At 36.7% G+C, this 19,315-nt stretch overlaps 1 protein-coding gene across 3 annotated transcripts in view; it reads left to right on the forward strand.

The window, feature by feature from the left end:
• Nucleotides 1-18,984, forward strand: part of LOC127433277 (tyrosine-protein kinase SYK-like) — a 51,713-nt gene extending 32,729 nt beyond the window's left edge. For all 3 annotated transcript variants that reach the window (XM_051685013.1, XM_051685014.1, XM_051685015.1), the window contains 5 exons: nucleotides 5,618-5,827; nucleotides 6,066-6,255; nucleotides 6,929-7,069; nucleotides 16,656-16,768; nucleotides 17,266-18,984. In XM_051685013.1, the coding sequence (XP_051540973.1) occupies nucleotides 5,618-5,827; nucleotides 6,066-6,255; nucleotides 6,929-7,069; nucleotides 16,656-16,768; nucleotides 17,266-17,338 (727 nt within the window). In that variant the 3' untranslated portion in view covers nucleotides 17,339-18,984. The remainder of the gene's footprint in view (nucleotides 1-5,617; nucleotides 5,828-6,065; nucleotides 6,256-6,928; nucleotides 7,070-16,655; nucleotides 16,769-17,265) is intronic.
• The last annotated feature ends 331 nt before the right edge of the window (nucleotides 18,985-19,315 follow it).

The following is a 19,315-nucleotide window of genomic DNA, read 5'->3' on the forward strand; positions in this document are numbered from 1 at the left end:
TGTAGGGAAAAGCGGAAACAAAGAAGGCGGGCAGACTGGAAAATGTGAGGGCCAGCGAGCGTTGGTGGCTTGTAGGCTAAATAAAACATCATTGGCACATGCACCAGCTGTTGACTAAACTAGAGTGTATCACAAAGCAGTCGTAGTGAGCATGCATCGAACCATCCGTATGCACTCGCTGTCAAGAATACACTTTGAATGACTGAGCGTTGGCCATGCTTGAGACACAATGGAACGTGGAAAAACGAATTATACATGAGCCTTCAAAAACTATACTGTATCTTTTTGAACTCCATGTCAAGCACCAGGTCCTGTCAGACACCTTTGAATCAATTCAAATGTGTTACCTTTTCCTTTTGTGTTCTATGGGTTCTGGTCCCCAGATCCATACAGATACCAGGAAGTAATTAATGAATAGTGCGATTTGGAGGTTGCATTTTGTTGCGTTCTTGCATTTATACTTACAGTCCAGTAGATCCAGTAGTGCTTCTTTATGCTGATGCCTGAAAACAAAGTACAGGAGTAGAGTGAGAACAGTCTGTACTGCTGCATGTTGTGCATTGCTCATACATCTTTAATTTAGTGATTAAATGTTCCTCACCCTACAAGCGACTCTTCATTGCTTCCAGCTTACCACATAACAAAATGGCGACGAGGTACTTACTACAACTAGGAAATGTCTGCCATTACTTCTTTTCCCACGTCATTTGTGCTGTGTTCTGGTGAGCCGTCCATACCCTTCGACACGTGGCTCAAAATGTTCATCAATTGTCTGCTTGTCTTTGCTGTATCTGGAGACGAATGGCCAGTCGTATGCAAGTGAGCACTGCTTCTTCATTGTCTGGGGACAGAAGGCCAGAGGTTAATTTATACCTTACCAAACCAAGGACAGTAAATGGAGGATGCCATGGTGGCCTTGAAAGCACACTTTGTACAAGTACAAGTAGTACATGCAAAGCCCAAATCTGCTGCTAGACACTACTGCCGTAGACCACCTCCGAAACCACAACTGCAAAAGTGTCTTCAAAGCCTCCTGCCTCTGCTTCGCCAGCTGCATCTGTCCATGCATGTTACTGCTGTGGATCTACAAAACATCTGGCTAATGACCACAATTGCCTTGCTGCATCGGCAAAGTTAAATAACCGCCAAAAGATCTGACATTTTTCACGTGTCGCTCTGCACAAACGTGCTCAGTACATGAAATTGACTTACTTGAGCTTTAGATCCTGTATTTGCATGATTCGTTTTCTGACAAAATACTTTGCACTGCTACTATTATGACTACAACTGCCTCTGCATCTGTGGAGTTAACTGTGGATTCTGGGTCTTCCGTTTCCATACTACCGAAATATGTGTACTTGGGGTGTGCAGCAAAGCCACTATCTGTATTTGTATCTGTATCTGTTCATATGACAAAATTATCTGTATCTGTCTCTGTATTCGGATAGAACTGGGTGTGGGTGGGGCTTAAACTGGAAGTGTGTCAAAACTAAATGAAATGTCAAATTTTAAATGTTACTCTTACATTTATAGTTTCTTTTAATAAAATATGCCTTGTATATGCCTTTTCATAACAGTAGCCTAATAATAATAATAATTATTATTTAAAAAAATATTATTTTATTCTTACCAGATGAAGTTGAATTTGTACACTACATTAACTGTGGAATATGTTGTTAATTGTGGTTTCTCCTGGTATTTCTTTTATTTTTTATTTTTTTTTTTTCACCCAATTTGGAATGCCCAATTCCTAGTGTGCTTTTAAGTCCTCGTGGTCGCATAGTGATTTGCCTCAATCTGGGTGGCGGAGGATGAATCCCAGCTGCCTCTACTTCTGAGACCATTAACCCACATATCTTATCACGTGGCTTGTTGAGCGTGTTGCCATGGAGACATAGTGCGTGTGGAGGCTTCATGCCATTCACCGCGGCATCCACGCTCAACTCACCACGCACCCCACCGACAACGAACCACATTATAGTGACCACAAGGAGGTTACCCCTTGAGACTCTACCCTCCCAAGCAACCAGGCCAATTTGGTTGCTTAGGAGACTTGGCTGGAGTCACTCAGCACGCCCTGGGATTTGAACTAGTGAACTCCAGGGGTGGTATCTAGTGTCTTTTACCACTGAGCTACCCAGGCCCCCTCTCCTGGTATTTCTGATATTAATATCTGCATGAAACAGAATTTTCGTTTGTCTGTGCATGTATAACAACGTTATTCTGAAGGCAGGAAGTGTCAAGCAAAATGAGAAATTCCAAGCACACATTTTGCAGTGAAGAATTAATACAAATTCAAACATTAAAAGAAATGTATATGGCCTACAATCAGGTGAAAGTCCAATAAATCTATCAGGAATTTTTATAAGACACCATTATTTAGTTAAATAATAACAATAATAATAATACATTTATATAGCGCCTTACTAGAAGTAAAACAGTTTAAAGAAGAAAAGAAAAAAGACAGAGCATGTTTTATTTTCTTCATTTTACATAAGGAAGAATATTCCTAAAAGATGAATACTCTTTTAACCAGATAATTTCCTTAATGGCTGATGTGGACATAAATGTGGTCAACTTTAAGAGACAGATAGACTAGCTCTGACGTAAAATCATCACTTCAGGTCAGGAATTTAATATTGTGCTCAGGTTTAGGCTATAAATAAATACATAAATCACGTGTGAATCGTATGATACATTCACATAGACATTTCAAGAAGTGGAACATGTATATGATGTCGTAACTTAGTCAATGTTACACTTGATAGCTACAGAGACTGAAAATGGCGTGAAGACCGCGCCCATCCGATCTGAAATCACAACGTGCACATTTTCATTCATAAGGTTTACACTTTAGAAATATTAGCTGCACAGATTCATAAATTACTTGTCATTGTGTATATGTTTATTTAAAATGTCGCTTTATCCTTGTGCCTTTTGGATAATAAGTCAAATATTCTTAAAAAAAGAATATATTTTTATATTATTGGTATGAATCCGTTCGTTTTGAAGTAATTATTCGTGCCTTTCTGAATAAAGTATTCAGCTTCGGGCACATCCCTGCTGTGTACCATACACATTTAGAAAAAGACTCTGCTGCAACCTCCTGTGAAATTGGTGACGTATTCCTAGGGCTGGGAATCGAGAATCGACTCCAAAGCTTGGGGAAATCGACTGATTTGTTCAGACTGTGTTTATTTCCTCGACCACTAAACTACTAGGGCTGGACGATATGGCTTCAGAATTTATATCTCGACATTTCTCAGCAAATTGGCGATATTCGATATATATCTCGATAATTATGTTTTTGCTCTGAAATAGCATAAAAGTGTTGTTGTTGTTGTTGTTGTTGTTGTTTTTTAAATCAGAGGAACCATCATATCATCTAACCTATTTCAAAGGTATTAAATAAAAATCTATTTAAAAATAATGAAGGCGTGTTTTCCACAGTTTTTCACTAGATTAACACAAGGGAGAGTAAAATGTAATCATTTTCACTGATTTGCACATTTCTACACAATCATATGGAAGCTTAATACAAATCTTATTTACCTTCATATATTTTTACTAAAACATTTTTCTTTGTGAATGAACAAGGTGTGCAAAAACTACTTCACTTAGCCTATTTTTTGGAAACCAGATGAATATTGCATAGTACTAAATTATTACTGTTGAAAATTACTGTGTTTTTGGGAATCGAAAAAGAACGTGAAAAGATGAGTCTGGAATCGAATCTTAGAATCGATTGCATTGATTCCGAAAACAAGGAATCAGATTCGGAATCGACTCCAAATTTTCTGGAATCGAACAGCCCTACATATTCTCATGCTCCGATCCCCGTGCTTGGCTGCTTACCTGTCACTAGGCTAGTTTGAGATGAGCAAGTTCTGCGCAGAACCGATCACCGGTGATCAGCGGCAGGTACATGCCGGTTAAAAATCTGTCCGACTTGCTGTGATGTCATGACGACATATTTCAAAAATACTCCCGCTTTTTTCGAGCTGCGCGAACTGCAAGCATGATGGTAAATGACTTGCTATTGACACAGCTTAATGCTCATTGGCTTAAACAACCATGATGTTTCGTTCTCTTCTAAATTTTGTTTATCTCTAATATCATTTTTTTTATGTGTATAAATTATATGTGAATATTCCCAACACTCTGACAGTGCAGAGTATAACTTGAGAAATCAGTGCAGATTTAAGATCTAATAGCTAGTCTCACCGAAAGCCACAGCAAGAGATATGCAATAAACTATGGTATTGTTGTCTTTATATCACTGACTATGAGAAAATGTATGAAAGTATTGCACGTTTTGCACAGACATGTAATAGTATGGAAAGTTTAATACTTCCATGTCTTTAGGAGTTAAACTATTTTGATGAACAAATTACTGAGTGCTCCTTTAAAGTATCTTGTAAATTAATATTTATATATATATATTTATATTTTGTATAGATAGTATTGTAAGTAATGGGGCAATATGTTGTGTTCTTGCATATATACTTATCGTCCAGTAGATGGCAGTAGTGCTTTTTTATGCTGATGGCTGAAAGCAGAGGATAGGAGTAGAGTGAGAACAGTCTGTACAACTACAGAACCCGGAAGTAAACATTTGTAGCCAGGGTACACTTTTGACAGTGGTGAATATGAGATTACTGCCAGTATTATTTTCACTTAGCCATTTGCTCCAAGACCAAAATAAATAAATCCACTCTTACGTTTGAATGACTTTCCAGAACCCTCTCGCAGCTGTTGTAATTCGATTTTTTAAAACTAATTCCAGGGTAATATAACACAAAGCATAATGTTATAAATTTACACTCAGTATTTAAAAAATGTATATAAATAAGACAGAAACGCATCATCACAGTCTGAATTGCTTATCCACCTTTAATTTAGTAATTAAATGTTCCTTATCCTACAAGTGACTCTTCATTGCTTCCAGCTTACCACATAACACAGTACTATAGCAGTACTATTGATGTTTCTTAAAATCTCTTATCAAAAAATGCCTCCCAGCCCCTGTATTGTCCTAGACGCCAGTGGACATGACCCCTTTAAAGGTGCACTCAGTTATTTTTTCTTGATTAAAAAAGTTTTACTCCAAAATAAATTAATAGTAATTTTGAAACATATGAATAAAATCATGACCAGTTGTGTGAGATGAGGAATCCAGTCATATTAGTGACCTTATAAAAGCTGTTTTATTCTATAAAGTGAGAATATAAGCTCATGTGGGCTGCCATGTTATGATCACTAGACCAGCTGAATACTACTTGAGGGTTTCCTTAATCTCAGTAGCCATCCTCTTACTGGACACTTTCATGACTGACTGTGAATAGTAAATGTCTACAGTGGCATCTATAACTGAAAATTATTATGTTTGAATGATGCTGCTTCCACACTGCTAGGTGTCAGTGTAAGTCCAAGATGTCAAATTAAAACAAATTACTGAGTGCACCTTTAATTATCATCTGTAAATGCTGGCCAAAGTAAGAAATCATTCTCAAGCCTATATCTGATATCCTGTCTGTTTTCTTTCCCCTAAAAATTGCCACCAAATGAATACATTTTCACAAAAAATACTTTGTGTTTATGTTTATCTATGTTTCAGGACACAAAAAGTGGTGGCTGTCAAGATCCTGAAGAATGATGATAATAATGCAGCAGTAAAGGATGAGATGTTGCGTGAGGCCAGCGTCATGCAGCAGCTGGATAATCCATACATCGTTCGCATGATTGGTATCTGTGAAGCTGAAAATCTCATGCTGGTCATGGAGCTCGCTGAGCTGGGCCCACTGCACAAGTTCCTACAGAAGAACAAGTATAAACGCAATTGCAAATCAAACATTGTGCAATGAATTTTCTTCCAATTTATTTCCCTTGAAAATATAGTCTTAAGTTTTAATGGATTTTACTGTTGCTGAAATGTAGCTTCTATATATTATATATTTTATGGCAGTGTTGGATTTATGGTTGTCTTAACATTGTATGTAATATGTACATACATAGAGGCTTAATTATTAAACAGTTCTTGCTCTTCACTTATGTTTTGCTCTCAGACACATCTCTGTGAAGAACATCACTGAGCTAGTTCATCAGGTCTCTATGGGAATGAAGTATCTAGAAGAGCACAACTTTGTTCATAGAGATCTGGCAGCCAGGAATGTCCTGTTAGTTACTCAGCACTATGCCAAGATCAGTGACTTTGGACTCTCAAAAGCCCTGACAGAGGAGGAGAACTATTACAAGGTATAATAACTAGAAGTTAAAACAATAGTCTGATGTTTTTGAAGATCTCTATCCATTAGGAAGCTACAATAAACTATACGGAATATAATAAACTTTTGTAAGCGGTTTGTTTTTTTAGTATTTTGTTCAGCAAATAAAAAATAAAAATACGGTTATTATTTTCTAATCACCTGAAAGTGTTTTCTAAACACCTCCTGTTTAACCAGCCACTAAATGCACTTAAATATCACTGCACCATGAGTATTTAAATGAAGTCACTAGCTGAGTTTGGTATGGCATACTACCATACTACTATATAGAATTATGGCCAACATAGTAAGAGTAGTTAGGTTAGTATGCCATTCCGAAGTCAACCATTGTCATTCATGCAGTCATTAGTTAATCGAGTGCTAAAACAACACAGACACTGTTTTCAAATGAATGGTGCAATCAGCGGGTGCTATTCATTATTAGTTAACTCAGATCTTATTTTTTTTTATAGCAATTAGATTTTTGGTTCTTTTTTTTTCACATACTGTATAGTTTTTTACTTTGTTACATGCTCTCTCTAATCCAAATGCAGAATGTTGTGTTAAGTAATTAATTGCATCCTACGAAATATCTTCTTTTGATCATTTTCATTTCTAAAACATGTCAGTCTTCAAACACAATCTAACGGTTGTTTGTTGTCTAGGCCAAAGGTCATGGTAAATGGCCAGTGAAATGGTACGCCCCAGAGTGCATGAATTACTTCAAGTTCTCATCTAAGAGTGACGTGTGGAGCTTTGGTGTCCTGATGTGGGAGGCTTTCTCATACGGGCAGAAACCATACAAGGTCTGAAATCTCTGTATTATTTTGACCTATGCTTATCCTCTTCTGCAGCAGTTATGGCAGATATAACCATGGTAACATTAGTAATAGGGACGGTCAATAAATGTGATATTCACAATATGTTAGCAATGATATTTACGGTGATATAAAATTGAGCAATACAATAAATATTAAGACCATCAAGTTTCCTGAAGATCTTGTCATTAGAGTAGTTTTGCGATCCCTCCTCATAAGCATGAGAGTGTTAACACAGAGATGTTTCAAAGCTTCATTCAATGGCATATGCTCATCTAGCGCAGAGTTTCCCAGAAGAATAGAGCACTATCATTCACATACACTTATTTTTTGAGGAAATGAACCAACAAATGTCTTACTTATAGTTGTCTCTGCATAATTAGCTAGGATTGAAGAAAATATTTTAACATCGAAAAAGTTACACACTTCAGCTTTAATAGTGTCTCTGATTCAAACACTTTAAATGTGAAGTGTGTAATGTTTTTGATGTTAAATATATTCTCATATGCCCAGTATAATAATGTACTTGTTTACTGATTTGTCCAAACATTGTGGCTGTTTCAAAATATTGTTTGTTTGAGCATCCCCACCAGCCTGATATTGGCTAAACTAATGAAGTGAGAATGAGGTGGCACTATAGCCATCTGCGGTGATACAATCTAAGTGGTCAGGCGGGACACATCACCGTTTACAACTGGTTGCTCAAATGCGTCTCTTGGACCACAAATACGTCTCTTGGTCCAAGCCTTTTTGGGGGTCCTAAGCAAAAATATGTGTGAAGGGTCCCAGTTCGTAACCCCCAAAAGGATCCCCCCACCCCTTTATCCTTTCTCGCAGAACAGTATCACTGTAAACAAACATATAATGACTTAATGTATTACTTTTTGTACTGACAATAGGCCAATGGTATATAAGGTGCCAAAGTTTAACTTTCATGACAATTTTTTGACTTTTTTATTAAGTCAAGTTAATTATTTATATAGCACGTTAAAAACAACTAAAAGTGTGCCGAAGTTGAAAGTACAGTTGAAACAAATATATATATATACAGTACATTCAGAAAGTATTCAGACCCCTTAATTTTTTTCACATTTTGTTATGTTTCAGCCTTATGCTAAAATGCTTTAAATTATGTTTTTTCCCCACATCAATCTACACGCCATACCCCATAATGACAAAGCAAAAACCAGATTTTTGATTACCTTGCAAATTTATTAAAAAGAAAAAATTCAATAACATATTGATATAAGTATTCAGACCCTTTGCTATGGCACTTAAAAAGTCCACCGGTGGCAAATTCAATTGAATGGACATGATTTGGAAAGCCACACACCTGTCTATATAAGGTCTCACAGCTGAAAATGCATATCAGAGCAAAAACCAAGCCATGAGGTCAAAGGAACTGCCTGCAGAGCTCAGAAACAGGATTGTGTCAAGGCGCAGATCTGGGGAAGGCTACAAAAAAAATGTAGACTGCATTGAAGGTTCCCAAGAGCACAGTGGCCTCCATAATTCTTTAATGGAAGAAGTTTGGAACAACCAGGACTCTTCCTAGAGCTGGCCGCCCGGCCAAATTGAGCAATCGGGGGAGAAGGGCCTTGGTAAGAGAGGTGACCAAGAACCCGGTGGTCACTCTGGTTGAGCTCCAGAGATCATGTGTGGAGATGGGAGAAACTTGCAGAAGAGCAACCATCTCTGCAACACTCCACCGATCTGGGCTTTATGGCAGAGTGGCCAGATGGAAGCCTCTCCTCAGTGCAAGACACATAAAAATGCACCTAAAGGACTCTCAGACTGTGAGAAACAAGATTCAATGGCCTGATGAAATGAAGATTGAACTGTTTGGCCTCGATTCCAAGCGTCATGTCTGGAGGACACCAGGCACCGCTCATCACCTGCGCAACACTATCGCAACAGTGAAGCATGGTGGTGGTAGCATCATGCTGTGGGAGTGTTTTTCAGTGGCAGGGACTGGGGAACTGGTCAGGGTTGAAGGAAAGCTGAATGCAGCTAAATGAAGAGATAACCTTAATGACATCCTGTTCCAGAGCGCTCAGGACCTCAGACTGGGCCAAAGGTTCACCTTCCAACAGGACAAAGATCCTAAGCACACAGCCAAGACAATGCAAGAGTGGCTTAGGGACAACTCTGTGAATGTCCTTTAGTGGCCCAGCCAGAGCCCGGACTTATACACAATCGAACATCTCTGGAGAGACTTGAAAATGGCTGTCCACCTACGGTCTCCATCCAACCTGAGAGGACCTGCAGAGAAGAATGGCAGAAAATCCCCAAATCCAGGTGTGCAAAGCTTGTCGCATCATATCCAAAGACTTGAGGGTGTAATCGCTGCCAAAGGTGCTTCAATTAAGTACTGAGTTAAGGGTCTGAATACGTCTATCAATGTGATATTTCAGTTTTTTCTTTTTAATAAATTTGCAAAGTTATAAAAAATTTGGTTTTTGCTTTGTCATTATGGGGAATGGAGTGTAGATTAATGTGAAAAATATAAATATTTTAAAGCATTTTCGCATAAGGCTGCAACATAACAAAATGTGAAAAAAATGATGGGATCTGAATACTTTCTGAATGCACTGTATATATATATATATATATATATATATATATATACACACCGATCAGCCACAACATTAAAACCACCTGCCTAATATTGTGTGGGCCCCCCTCATGCCGCCAAAACAGCACCTTTTCTTTTCACCACAATTGTACAGAGCGGTTATCTGAGTTACCGTAGACTTTGTTAGTTCGAACCAGTCTGGCCATTCTCTATTGACCTCTCTCATCAACAAAGTGTTTCCGTCCACAGAACTGCCGCTCACTGGATGTTTTTTGTTTTTGGCACCATTCAGAATAAATTCTAGAGATTGTTGTGCGTGAAAATCCCAGGAGATCAGCAGTTACAGAAATATTCAAACCAGCACACTGAAGAAGTTCCATGAAGTCATTTGCATGTATGTGTGTGCGTGTTTTCATATTTTCTGATCCGATGGTTATTTTTGTTTAAAGCCGCACATAACTGGCAACTTTATTCAAGTCATCATTTTTATTTGCATAGCGTTTGTAAAGCACACACATCGTTTAAGCTTTACAGAAAATCATGCTCTAACAGAAAATGAAGCTTTTATGTCTTTAATGTCTTAAAGTCCATATTGTATGGTTTAATTGAATAACATGATAGTAGATAATGCATTAATACTTTATTTGTCTTCAGGCCCCCTGTGAACAAGCCAAAGGCGACTGTGGCAAGGAACACAAAACTCCATAAGATGTTAGTTAATGGAAAAAAATAACTTTGGGAGAAACCAGGCTCACCGGGGGAGCCAGTTCACCTATGGCTAAGTAGCATGAAGATAATACCAATATTAGTTATCTACAGTATGTGCAATACAAGACATGCTTTTAAGTAGTAAAATGAGTAGATGTGCTTTATGTTTAGACTAAAGTATTTTGTATGAACTATTAAGATTAAGGCCTAAGTGTCTTTGAAGTCCATCCTGTATAACTGGTAGTGCACATAGATGCATTGTTCTTTGTTATTTGTCTGATTAAGGCTTAAGTTGGCATTATTTTGTTGTCTGAGTATTCCATTTAAAGAGAGTATAGTCCATCAAATGACCAAGATTATGCATGGAGCCAAAGGTCAGTGAGATGTACCACAGTCCGGCTGGAAGCTTGTGGCTGTTCATTTCGGTGAAGTTCTTAAGTCCGAGGTTCAGGCGGTGGCAAGTAAAGTAGCCCATGTCTTACAGTTGGGCTTGGCAGTAGTTCATCCTCTGTGATGTACATCTTAGTATACTGAAGTGATGCAGACAGTGATCATCGAAACGCCCCTTGCTTTCTGGCTGGCACGGCCTGCAGTTAGTAGTCATCACTCCTCTGCACATAGCGGCGGGAGTGGGGACATCAGGCAGGACCAGAGCTGGATCTTGCTGGCTCTGGTAACCTCAGGATATGTATCCCGAGGATGAGACAGGAAAACATATAGGATAATATTTGCTTAGATGCAATTCACTTTAAAGCAGAGTTATACATTATATATATTAAAGCTACCTGATCAGAAGTGTAGATAGCTCTGGGCTTTCGGGGTTATAGCCCCAAATAGTTTTTCTCTAGTCCCGAACTCTTACTCCCTCATCACCGTTCTGTGCATCTAATATTTTTCCTATGGTTGCTAGGAGCTGTGGCATCACCCCTCCCCCGCTTTAATATGAGCAGAAAGTTGCTGCCGTGTGGTCTCAGTGGCTGTGTTCACAATAGCATACAACCATACTACTCTTACTATTTCTGCAATATATAGATACAGCCGAACTAGTAAGAGTAGAATGCTAGTATGCTATTCCAAACAGTGAAAGGGACACTGCCACGCGTATCACTCTTGCGTATTTGAGTGAGAGACTCAAATCAGAGTGTAATGGAGAAATAAGGTGATCTGAAATGTATATTTGTGGTGTGTGTTTTTAACAAACACACACCACACAATTTGTCAGATGAGAAAAAGGATGAAGAAGCAGTAAAAACCACCTCAGGATTCGGGCAGCTGCAGCCCCAGCCCGAAGGTTCATCTCACCCAGGTAGACTGTTTTTGCTCGGGCAGGTTAATGTTGTTCCATAGCAGCTTTAGGCTGGAGACCAGAGGCATATATACAGTATATAAACTACAGTAAGCTTCCTCGAAACATGTGAATGAATGAAGCTGTATTTTTTTTGTGTGTGTGTGTTTTATGTCTTCTGTTAAAGCAGCTTTTAACACACAATATTAGCTGTAATTATCAATATTACTCTGGTCAGTTCCAAATGTTTAGATATATAACCCTTAAAAAAAAAAAAAGTAATGTTATATGTGTGCTCTAAGAATTTGCAAACTTTAAATCATGAGCCAGGACATTTTTTTTTTTTTTTTGCAAAACTCTTGTATGACGACACAATGCCATTAACCTTTCAAACTTGCCAAATCTAGCACCTATTTTTATTCCTTATAAGCACATATTTTAGCATATTTACAGCCTGTTATCTTCTAAACTAAGTTAAAAACACCAGCCGAATCAATAATAAGCCATAAAACTCTCAATTGTACACAATGTGCATTAAACTAAGGAAAGGTAAAAGGGACAATATATATATATATTTTTTAACCACGTTTTAAAATACATAGTATGAAAAGTACTCAATTTCTGTTCTTTGAGCAGCATATCTGAGGCTGATACAAAAATTAGTAGGAAATTTTATTTTTAGTTTCAATTAAGTAAAAAACACATGAAGTGACCAAGTGTAAATATTAGAGGCCGACCGATAAGGGATTTTTGAGACGATACCGATTTTAGAGAGGGAAAATTCACCGATTACCGATATGGTGACCGATATAGCTAATTTTTGAGCTGGAATGAAAACAGACCTTTTCTGTGTGGAGTGTGCACCGATATGACTATACAAAGGTACTCAGAAGGCTGCTTTCTTAAACAAATATTTTTATCAAAGAACATTTGACATTTATTATTATACATTGTCAACAAATTCTAGAAATGAACACTGAGAAAATAAAGAATAAATAAAAATACAATAAATAGCTTAATAAACATCAGTACTGTTAGTATGTCAAATTCTGACCATTAAAATAAAGAATAATAAAAAAAAGAAAATAGCTTAATTAACATCAGTACTGTTTAGTATCAGTCAATGGCTGACCATTAAAATAAAGAATAAATAAAAATAAAATAAATACCTAAATAAACATCAGGGGCCAGTTGCACCAGCTATACGTACGTTACAACTTAGCTTAGTTGTGGCGTAAATGGGCACGAAGTCACAATTTACACTCTACTAAATATTTGAGTGTTGCATCATTAAACTTAGGTAGGGTGTAACCCTACATATAAACTAAATATTGACGGCAGCCTCCAACCAGGAGTAACTGATGGAATAAAAAAGCAGACTCATTTAATGACATCAATGAGCTCATGTTTTGCATGACAGGCATCAGTCCTTTTGACATATATGATGATGTTGGCATTTACACTCTTTTACATTTACGAGAGAGAAAAAAAAAACGTACTTCTAAGCAGCTCTTCAGCATGAAACCGATCTAACGGTGCCATTTTTAGGGTGCGTCGCCCGGTGTCAAGTTTCAACATATTCAAAATATATATATGTAGGATATTAAAATGAATAAATGTCTATTTTTCCAGCCAGTTGTATTAGTATTTATCACTCCTCATTTATTTTAGATACAGTTCCTGTATATTATTATTTACACAGGGCAAATATACTATTTATTAAATCTACGTTTATTACGCATCCTATTTTAATGTCTGGAAAACCATACTTTTAAATATTACATTTTATGAATGCAATGACTGGAGTTGTTCGGTTGAAGGGGTACCAAACTGTGAATCCTGAACAAAACATTTTGGTGAAAACATGTTTACACATTAGATTCCACTCAGCTGACAAGCAATGAAAATAGCTACGTGATTAGCTAGTTAGCTATAAGCTCGTTGTCACGGAGAGTAAAAGATGGACTTTATTTACTTTCCAGCATTGTGTCTGACCAACTAGGCAACAGTGAAGCATGAAATCAACACTCACCACACACAATCCACCATCACACCGTTGTCTGCTGAGCTGCAAAAAGATGCTCTGATGTTTACCTTTCAATCTGCTACATTACTGAGTGCACTGACAAACTATAGCTGGCTAACATAACAAACAGATTTGATAAACATGAGTGACATGGTTGTCAGGGACAGGATTAACGTTACATTAGTTATATAAAATGATGGGGTAATTTTTTATTAACTTTCCAGTATGTATTTCACAAACTAGTTAGCAATTTAAGGAGAAGAGATCCTTCAAATCCAGACCGTTTAACTCTGCCCTGTCTGCAGAACTACAGTCAGTTCAGAGTCAGCTCTGAAAACAATGGAGTCGGAGCGCGCTCTGCTGGACAAACTATGCTATGAAACCAATTCTTAAGCATTGTTTTCTGCATTATATGTTCTTAAATAAAGTTTTCATATCGGTAAAATATCGGCCGACCGATATATTGGTCGGGCACTAGTAAATACCCCCAATCTGTTAGGGAAACCTGTTTGAAAACTTCCTTTGTGCAGTCTCATTTCGTGAGACTAGTAGTGCGACATACTTCACCTTTAAAGTTCATTGGCAAAAATGGTGTTAAGGCCGATTTATACTTCAAACCTACGCCATAGTCTCAAGTGTACCACTCCAAAAAATGTAACCACGCAGTTCTGTGGACGGAAATGCCTTGTTGATGAGAGAGGTCAAGGGAGAATGGCCAGACTGGTCGAGTGAAAGAAAGGTTATGGTATCTCGATAAAGATAACCACTCTGTAAAATTGTTGTGAGCATAACAGCATCTCAGAATGCAAAACATGTCAAACCTTGAGGCGAATGGGCTACAACAGTAGAAGCCCACGTCAGAATCCACTTCGGTAAAAAATCCCAGGAGATCAGCAGTTACAGAAATATTCAAACCAGAAATCATGCCACGGTCGAAATCACTGAGATCAAATTTTTTCCCCATTCTGATTGTTGAATCAAATAGTTTCTAGAATGAAAACGCACCCTCCCCCTATATCTGTTCAGCACTCATAACTGTGTGCTCACCTGCACTGATAATGCCTTCGTAGGGCACTTCGAAGGGAGCACAATCTGTGCTATTTTATTGTTATAAACAGAATTCCCAATAAGAATTACTTAAAAAGTGAGTTCTTAATGACTGTTATCACTTTTCAGCCCTCTGAAGATTTCATAGGGGATAGTAATTGTCTTCAAAGGGAATAGGGCATAGGGTTGATCACTTCTGAAGAGAATGGCCAATGCGGGAGCTGGATGCGAGGAAAGTTGCTGGAGTTTATTCATACACAGTGGGGTAGGAACGATCTGAAAACTCATCAGCCTCTCATCACAATATGACAGTTTTAAAGAATGTTTGATTTTTTTTAGAATATGTTTTATGTTTTTAAGAATGCAATATAATTTGAAAGAAAGCATATCAACTGAACTTTTAAGAAACATCAGCATTTTTTTGATAGAACTTTAATAATTAGAACTAAAATGTAGAAACCATGTATGAATGAAAATTTTCATTTTAAACAAAATAATTGTCATATACTTTAATGACAGTCAGACATTTTAAACATTGGTTCTGTCAGCCAGAACCAACGAATCAAAACACACACACACACACACACACACACACACACACACACAAAACCCTTAATGTCTGTTTAATTTGTCTAACGTGAACAATTTCAGAAGCTTGTCTCACCTCTCTGTCAACACTGTTGACTTGGTCACTGATCTTTTTTTTTCTTTTTCTAAAGTAGATATGCCACACACATCACCATTACATTATAGCCAAACAAAAAAGTAATTGAACAATATATTGTTTAGAAGTATACTATGACATTAGATTATTGATGTCACACACGACTCTATGAAAGAAATCCTGAATGTCTGTCTCCTGAGTTGTTTGGCTGGTGGTTGTACATGAGACATTTTTGGTCATTCAGTGTTTCAGTGAAAAAGACTATCAATAAAGAAGTGAGAGTTTTAAAACTCGCTAAAAGTTACCAAAATGTTGAACGTGTTCATCTGTTTAACAACATTAACTTGCAATAGTCAAAGATGACTTCTCTGTTTGCTTTTGAGTTATTTCAGCCCACTGCTGAAGCAACAAGCTGGCAGAGGCATCTGCTGGGTCTTAGAGGCTTTGTTTTAGGTGAACGGCTGCACTTTTTCCCCTTGCACTACAATTAAGCAAAATAAACGTATTAAAATGTAATTATTATTTCTCAAAAAGTGTGTATGTTGGTAGTAGTAACATGGTCAGTTAGATCATTCGGTTCTCAAGTCAGTTGAAAAACGGTCAGACTCGTAATTGAGATTGCTTTTCAGTTTCCCCAGCTGAACACCAGCTCCGGCATGAGAAGCAACAGGGGTATGTATGTGGGAGAGTGGCTTTGCCATGGGCTGCAATGTAAACTAAAGCCTATTGGCTATTTTTGAAAAGGCATGTGCCGTTCGACTAGTCCCGCCCCAACTTCATATTTCAATAGGAAATATGTCAACCGGTCAAAGAAATCTGCACACGTCAAGGCACTTCACAAAGAATTTAACAAGAGATAAGTCACATGACATCCTCTATTTTGTGTTCTTCCAGAGAGCTTTTACATATTACCAATGAAATTAATAAGACTGCTAACAGATAACTTTCTCCAGGTATTTTATAGCTCCTTGGTACAACGTAACAGCGGAGAACTGTTATTTTGTTATATGACATTAAAAAAAGAACAGACAACGGTACGGGTTGACCAGTTGGAGAGGATGAGTGTTTCAAGGTCACTCATATGTGCAAGTAAAATTTTTAAGCCGTAAATTTATATAGTATTAGCATACCAATAAACAATAAATCAGGCTGAATTTTTGTTTTTCAGTTGCTTAAACATATTGATATGCATGTTGATATGTTGATAATATTGATTATGTTCATTCCAAATCTGAATGATGTTGTCTAATATTGTGTTTTTTTGTGAAGGGGATGAAGGGAAATGATGTCATTCAGATGATTGAGAGTGGAGATAGGATGCCCTCCCCACCCGAATGCCCAATGGAGATGTACGACCTCATGAAGAAATGCTGGACGTACAAGTAAGTGAACACACACTATTGTATGCATGTTCAGTTAAAAAATATATATGATTTAAAAAAAAATTACAGTAGCAGCAATTATTTATTTTTTAGGGGTAATGTATAGTCAGTCTCTTATCACACAGTAAACCATCCTGATGCAAAGTGGAGGGTTCTTGTATCCCCTTGATGGGGTTTTATTTGTGATAATGAACGTCTGACTGGACATCTCCCACTTATTGCTTGGCTGCTTACCAAATAAACAAATGCATCGAAATGAAAGACTGATTTGAGTTGAAATCATTTTTATTTTATCGATTATTTATTATCAAAAGAAAGAGAGCACAGAGTGAAATTTAGTAAGAGTCACAAAATTAATAGTTAGAAATCAGTTTTGTGGCTTAACCAAACACAATCATATATTCCAGAGAGCTGTGAAGTGATGTAATAATGATACAAAAGTTTGTCAATTCAGTACATTGGAAAATTATAAATTGTTCAATGTACTTTCTTTACAGGGCAGCCGAGAGACCTGGATTTTCTGTAGTTGAACCCAGACTGCGACATTACTATTATGACATATCTCAGTGATGTCCTTTGCCAAAGAACATGCAAAATTATGCATATACAGTATTTGAAAATAGCTGTTTAGAAGAATAGTGCACCCAAAACTGAAAATTCTGCCATCATCAACTCAACCTCATTTTGTTCCAAACCCATATGACTTTCTGTGTATCACAAAATAAAACGTTAGGCAGAATGTTAACCTGAGACATGATTCACTTTCATTGTATTGAATAACAATAAAGGTGAATGGTGACTAAAGCTGTCAGTTGCTAACATTCTGCCTAACATCTACTTTTGTGCTCTAAAGAAGAAAATAAATCATATGGGTGTACAACAACTTAAGGTTGTAAATTCTGATAGAATTAAAAAAAAAAAAAAAATTGGGTGAACTGTACCTTCAATGTACTGATATTAGTATAAGCATAATTTATTATATTGACTTTTTTCATGATCGGTAGTAATAATTTGAGAAAATGAATGCACATTTTTTCCACCCTAATTTTTTTGTGTAAATTCTAATAATTAGATCATGGACATCATTTCATGTTTAATCGATTACAGCAATAATGTGTGTATTTGTAATAGCAAGCTTTTTTATTATTTTATTTTTTATTTCAACCTGAACTTTGGTAATAGAATGCATGATATTCAAGGAGAAAAAAAGTGTTACTAAATGGCAGATTTTTCTTACTATAGGCAAGTTAAGAAAGAATATTAATATTTGAAGCCAAGTCAATATTTTTTATTAATGTCACAGCAATGCCAATAACAGTAACAGAAGCATAACCACAAGAGTCCAGCATTAACTTTGTGCCACACCTGCTAATTGCAAGTGAACTTAGAAAATTTTGAAAAGTTTCCATTCGATTTCCATAAATATTTCGAACCAGCTATGAAATTATTATTATTATTGTTGTTGTTAATATACAAAACTAGACGAAAAAAAAAAAGTCTTTAGGCATCCTAAATGGCAACTTCTGATTGTAAATGTTAAAATTTTCCACTGAGTTTAAAGTTGTTAGAAGCGAGTGTAACAGATGTTTTCTTCATTTGATGGTTTGTGTGTCTTTGATTTGAATTGCTTGCATCACTAACATCAGCGAGGGTCAGATTATCATTCTTACAATTCAATTTAAAACATGGATTATGCTGCAGTTTCTTATAAAGTTAACATCTATATGTAAATATGTTTTATTTACTTGTCAAAACCAATTGTAACTCACATTTTTGGACCCAGATGACCACAGTGACGTGCCAGATAGGTCTACATTATTCCCATTCTTATGATATTTGTAGCCTACACATTTCCTGGATTTTTGTCAGATCTAAGTGTCACTGCTAATACTAAGACATCCAAACATCTTGTTTAGTGTTCATAAAGGGTTAAAAATAGGCTGTTTTAAGACCACATTTATTTTGTTTATGGTCATAGCATTTACCTCACACCATTAAGATACAATAGACGCATACATTGTGTATGTCATGTCTGAAACAAAGATCCAGTCAAGCTCTTTAGCTAAAATGTGGCACCAGTAATCGTGTACTATTGGTATTTGCATGTTTCTTTTGTTCAATGGAAATCCATTGTCTTCATTGTGATAAAACAGATTCATTCATCCGCTCCAGACTGCTCAAGCTGTAATTAAACTGCATGGCATGAACAATCAGAATCCAGCTCTTCCTCTGTTGAATGATATTGATAAGTAATGTTGTACAGATGGAACTTATATGATGTATGTCTGTATTATAATTGCCCAATGATGCTTTAAAAAAATTAATGAATTAACCAATTTCAACAAAAATGTAATATCTTTAAGGCACAGATATAATTCAAATTAAATGTATTTGTTTAGCATTTTTAACAATACACATAGTTCCAAAGCAACTTTAAAGAAAATGGTGCCTTAATACCCCCAGTTGTGAACAAGTCAGTGGAGACAGTGGTGAGGAAAAAATTCAACAAGATGTTTAGGTAGGGAGAAAACTTAGTATATGATCATG

This window comes from Myxocyprinus asiaticus, chromosome 43 (assembly GCF_019703515.2).
Source record: "Myxocyprinus asiaticus isolate MX2 ecotype Aquarium Trade chromosome 43, UBuf_Myxa_2, whole genome shotgun sequence".
Lineage (NCBI taxonomy): Eukaryota > Metazoa > Chordata > Actinopteri > Cypriniformes > Catostomidae > Myxocyprinus > Myxocyprinus asiaticus.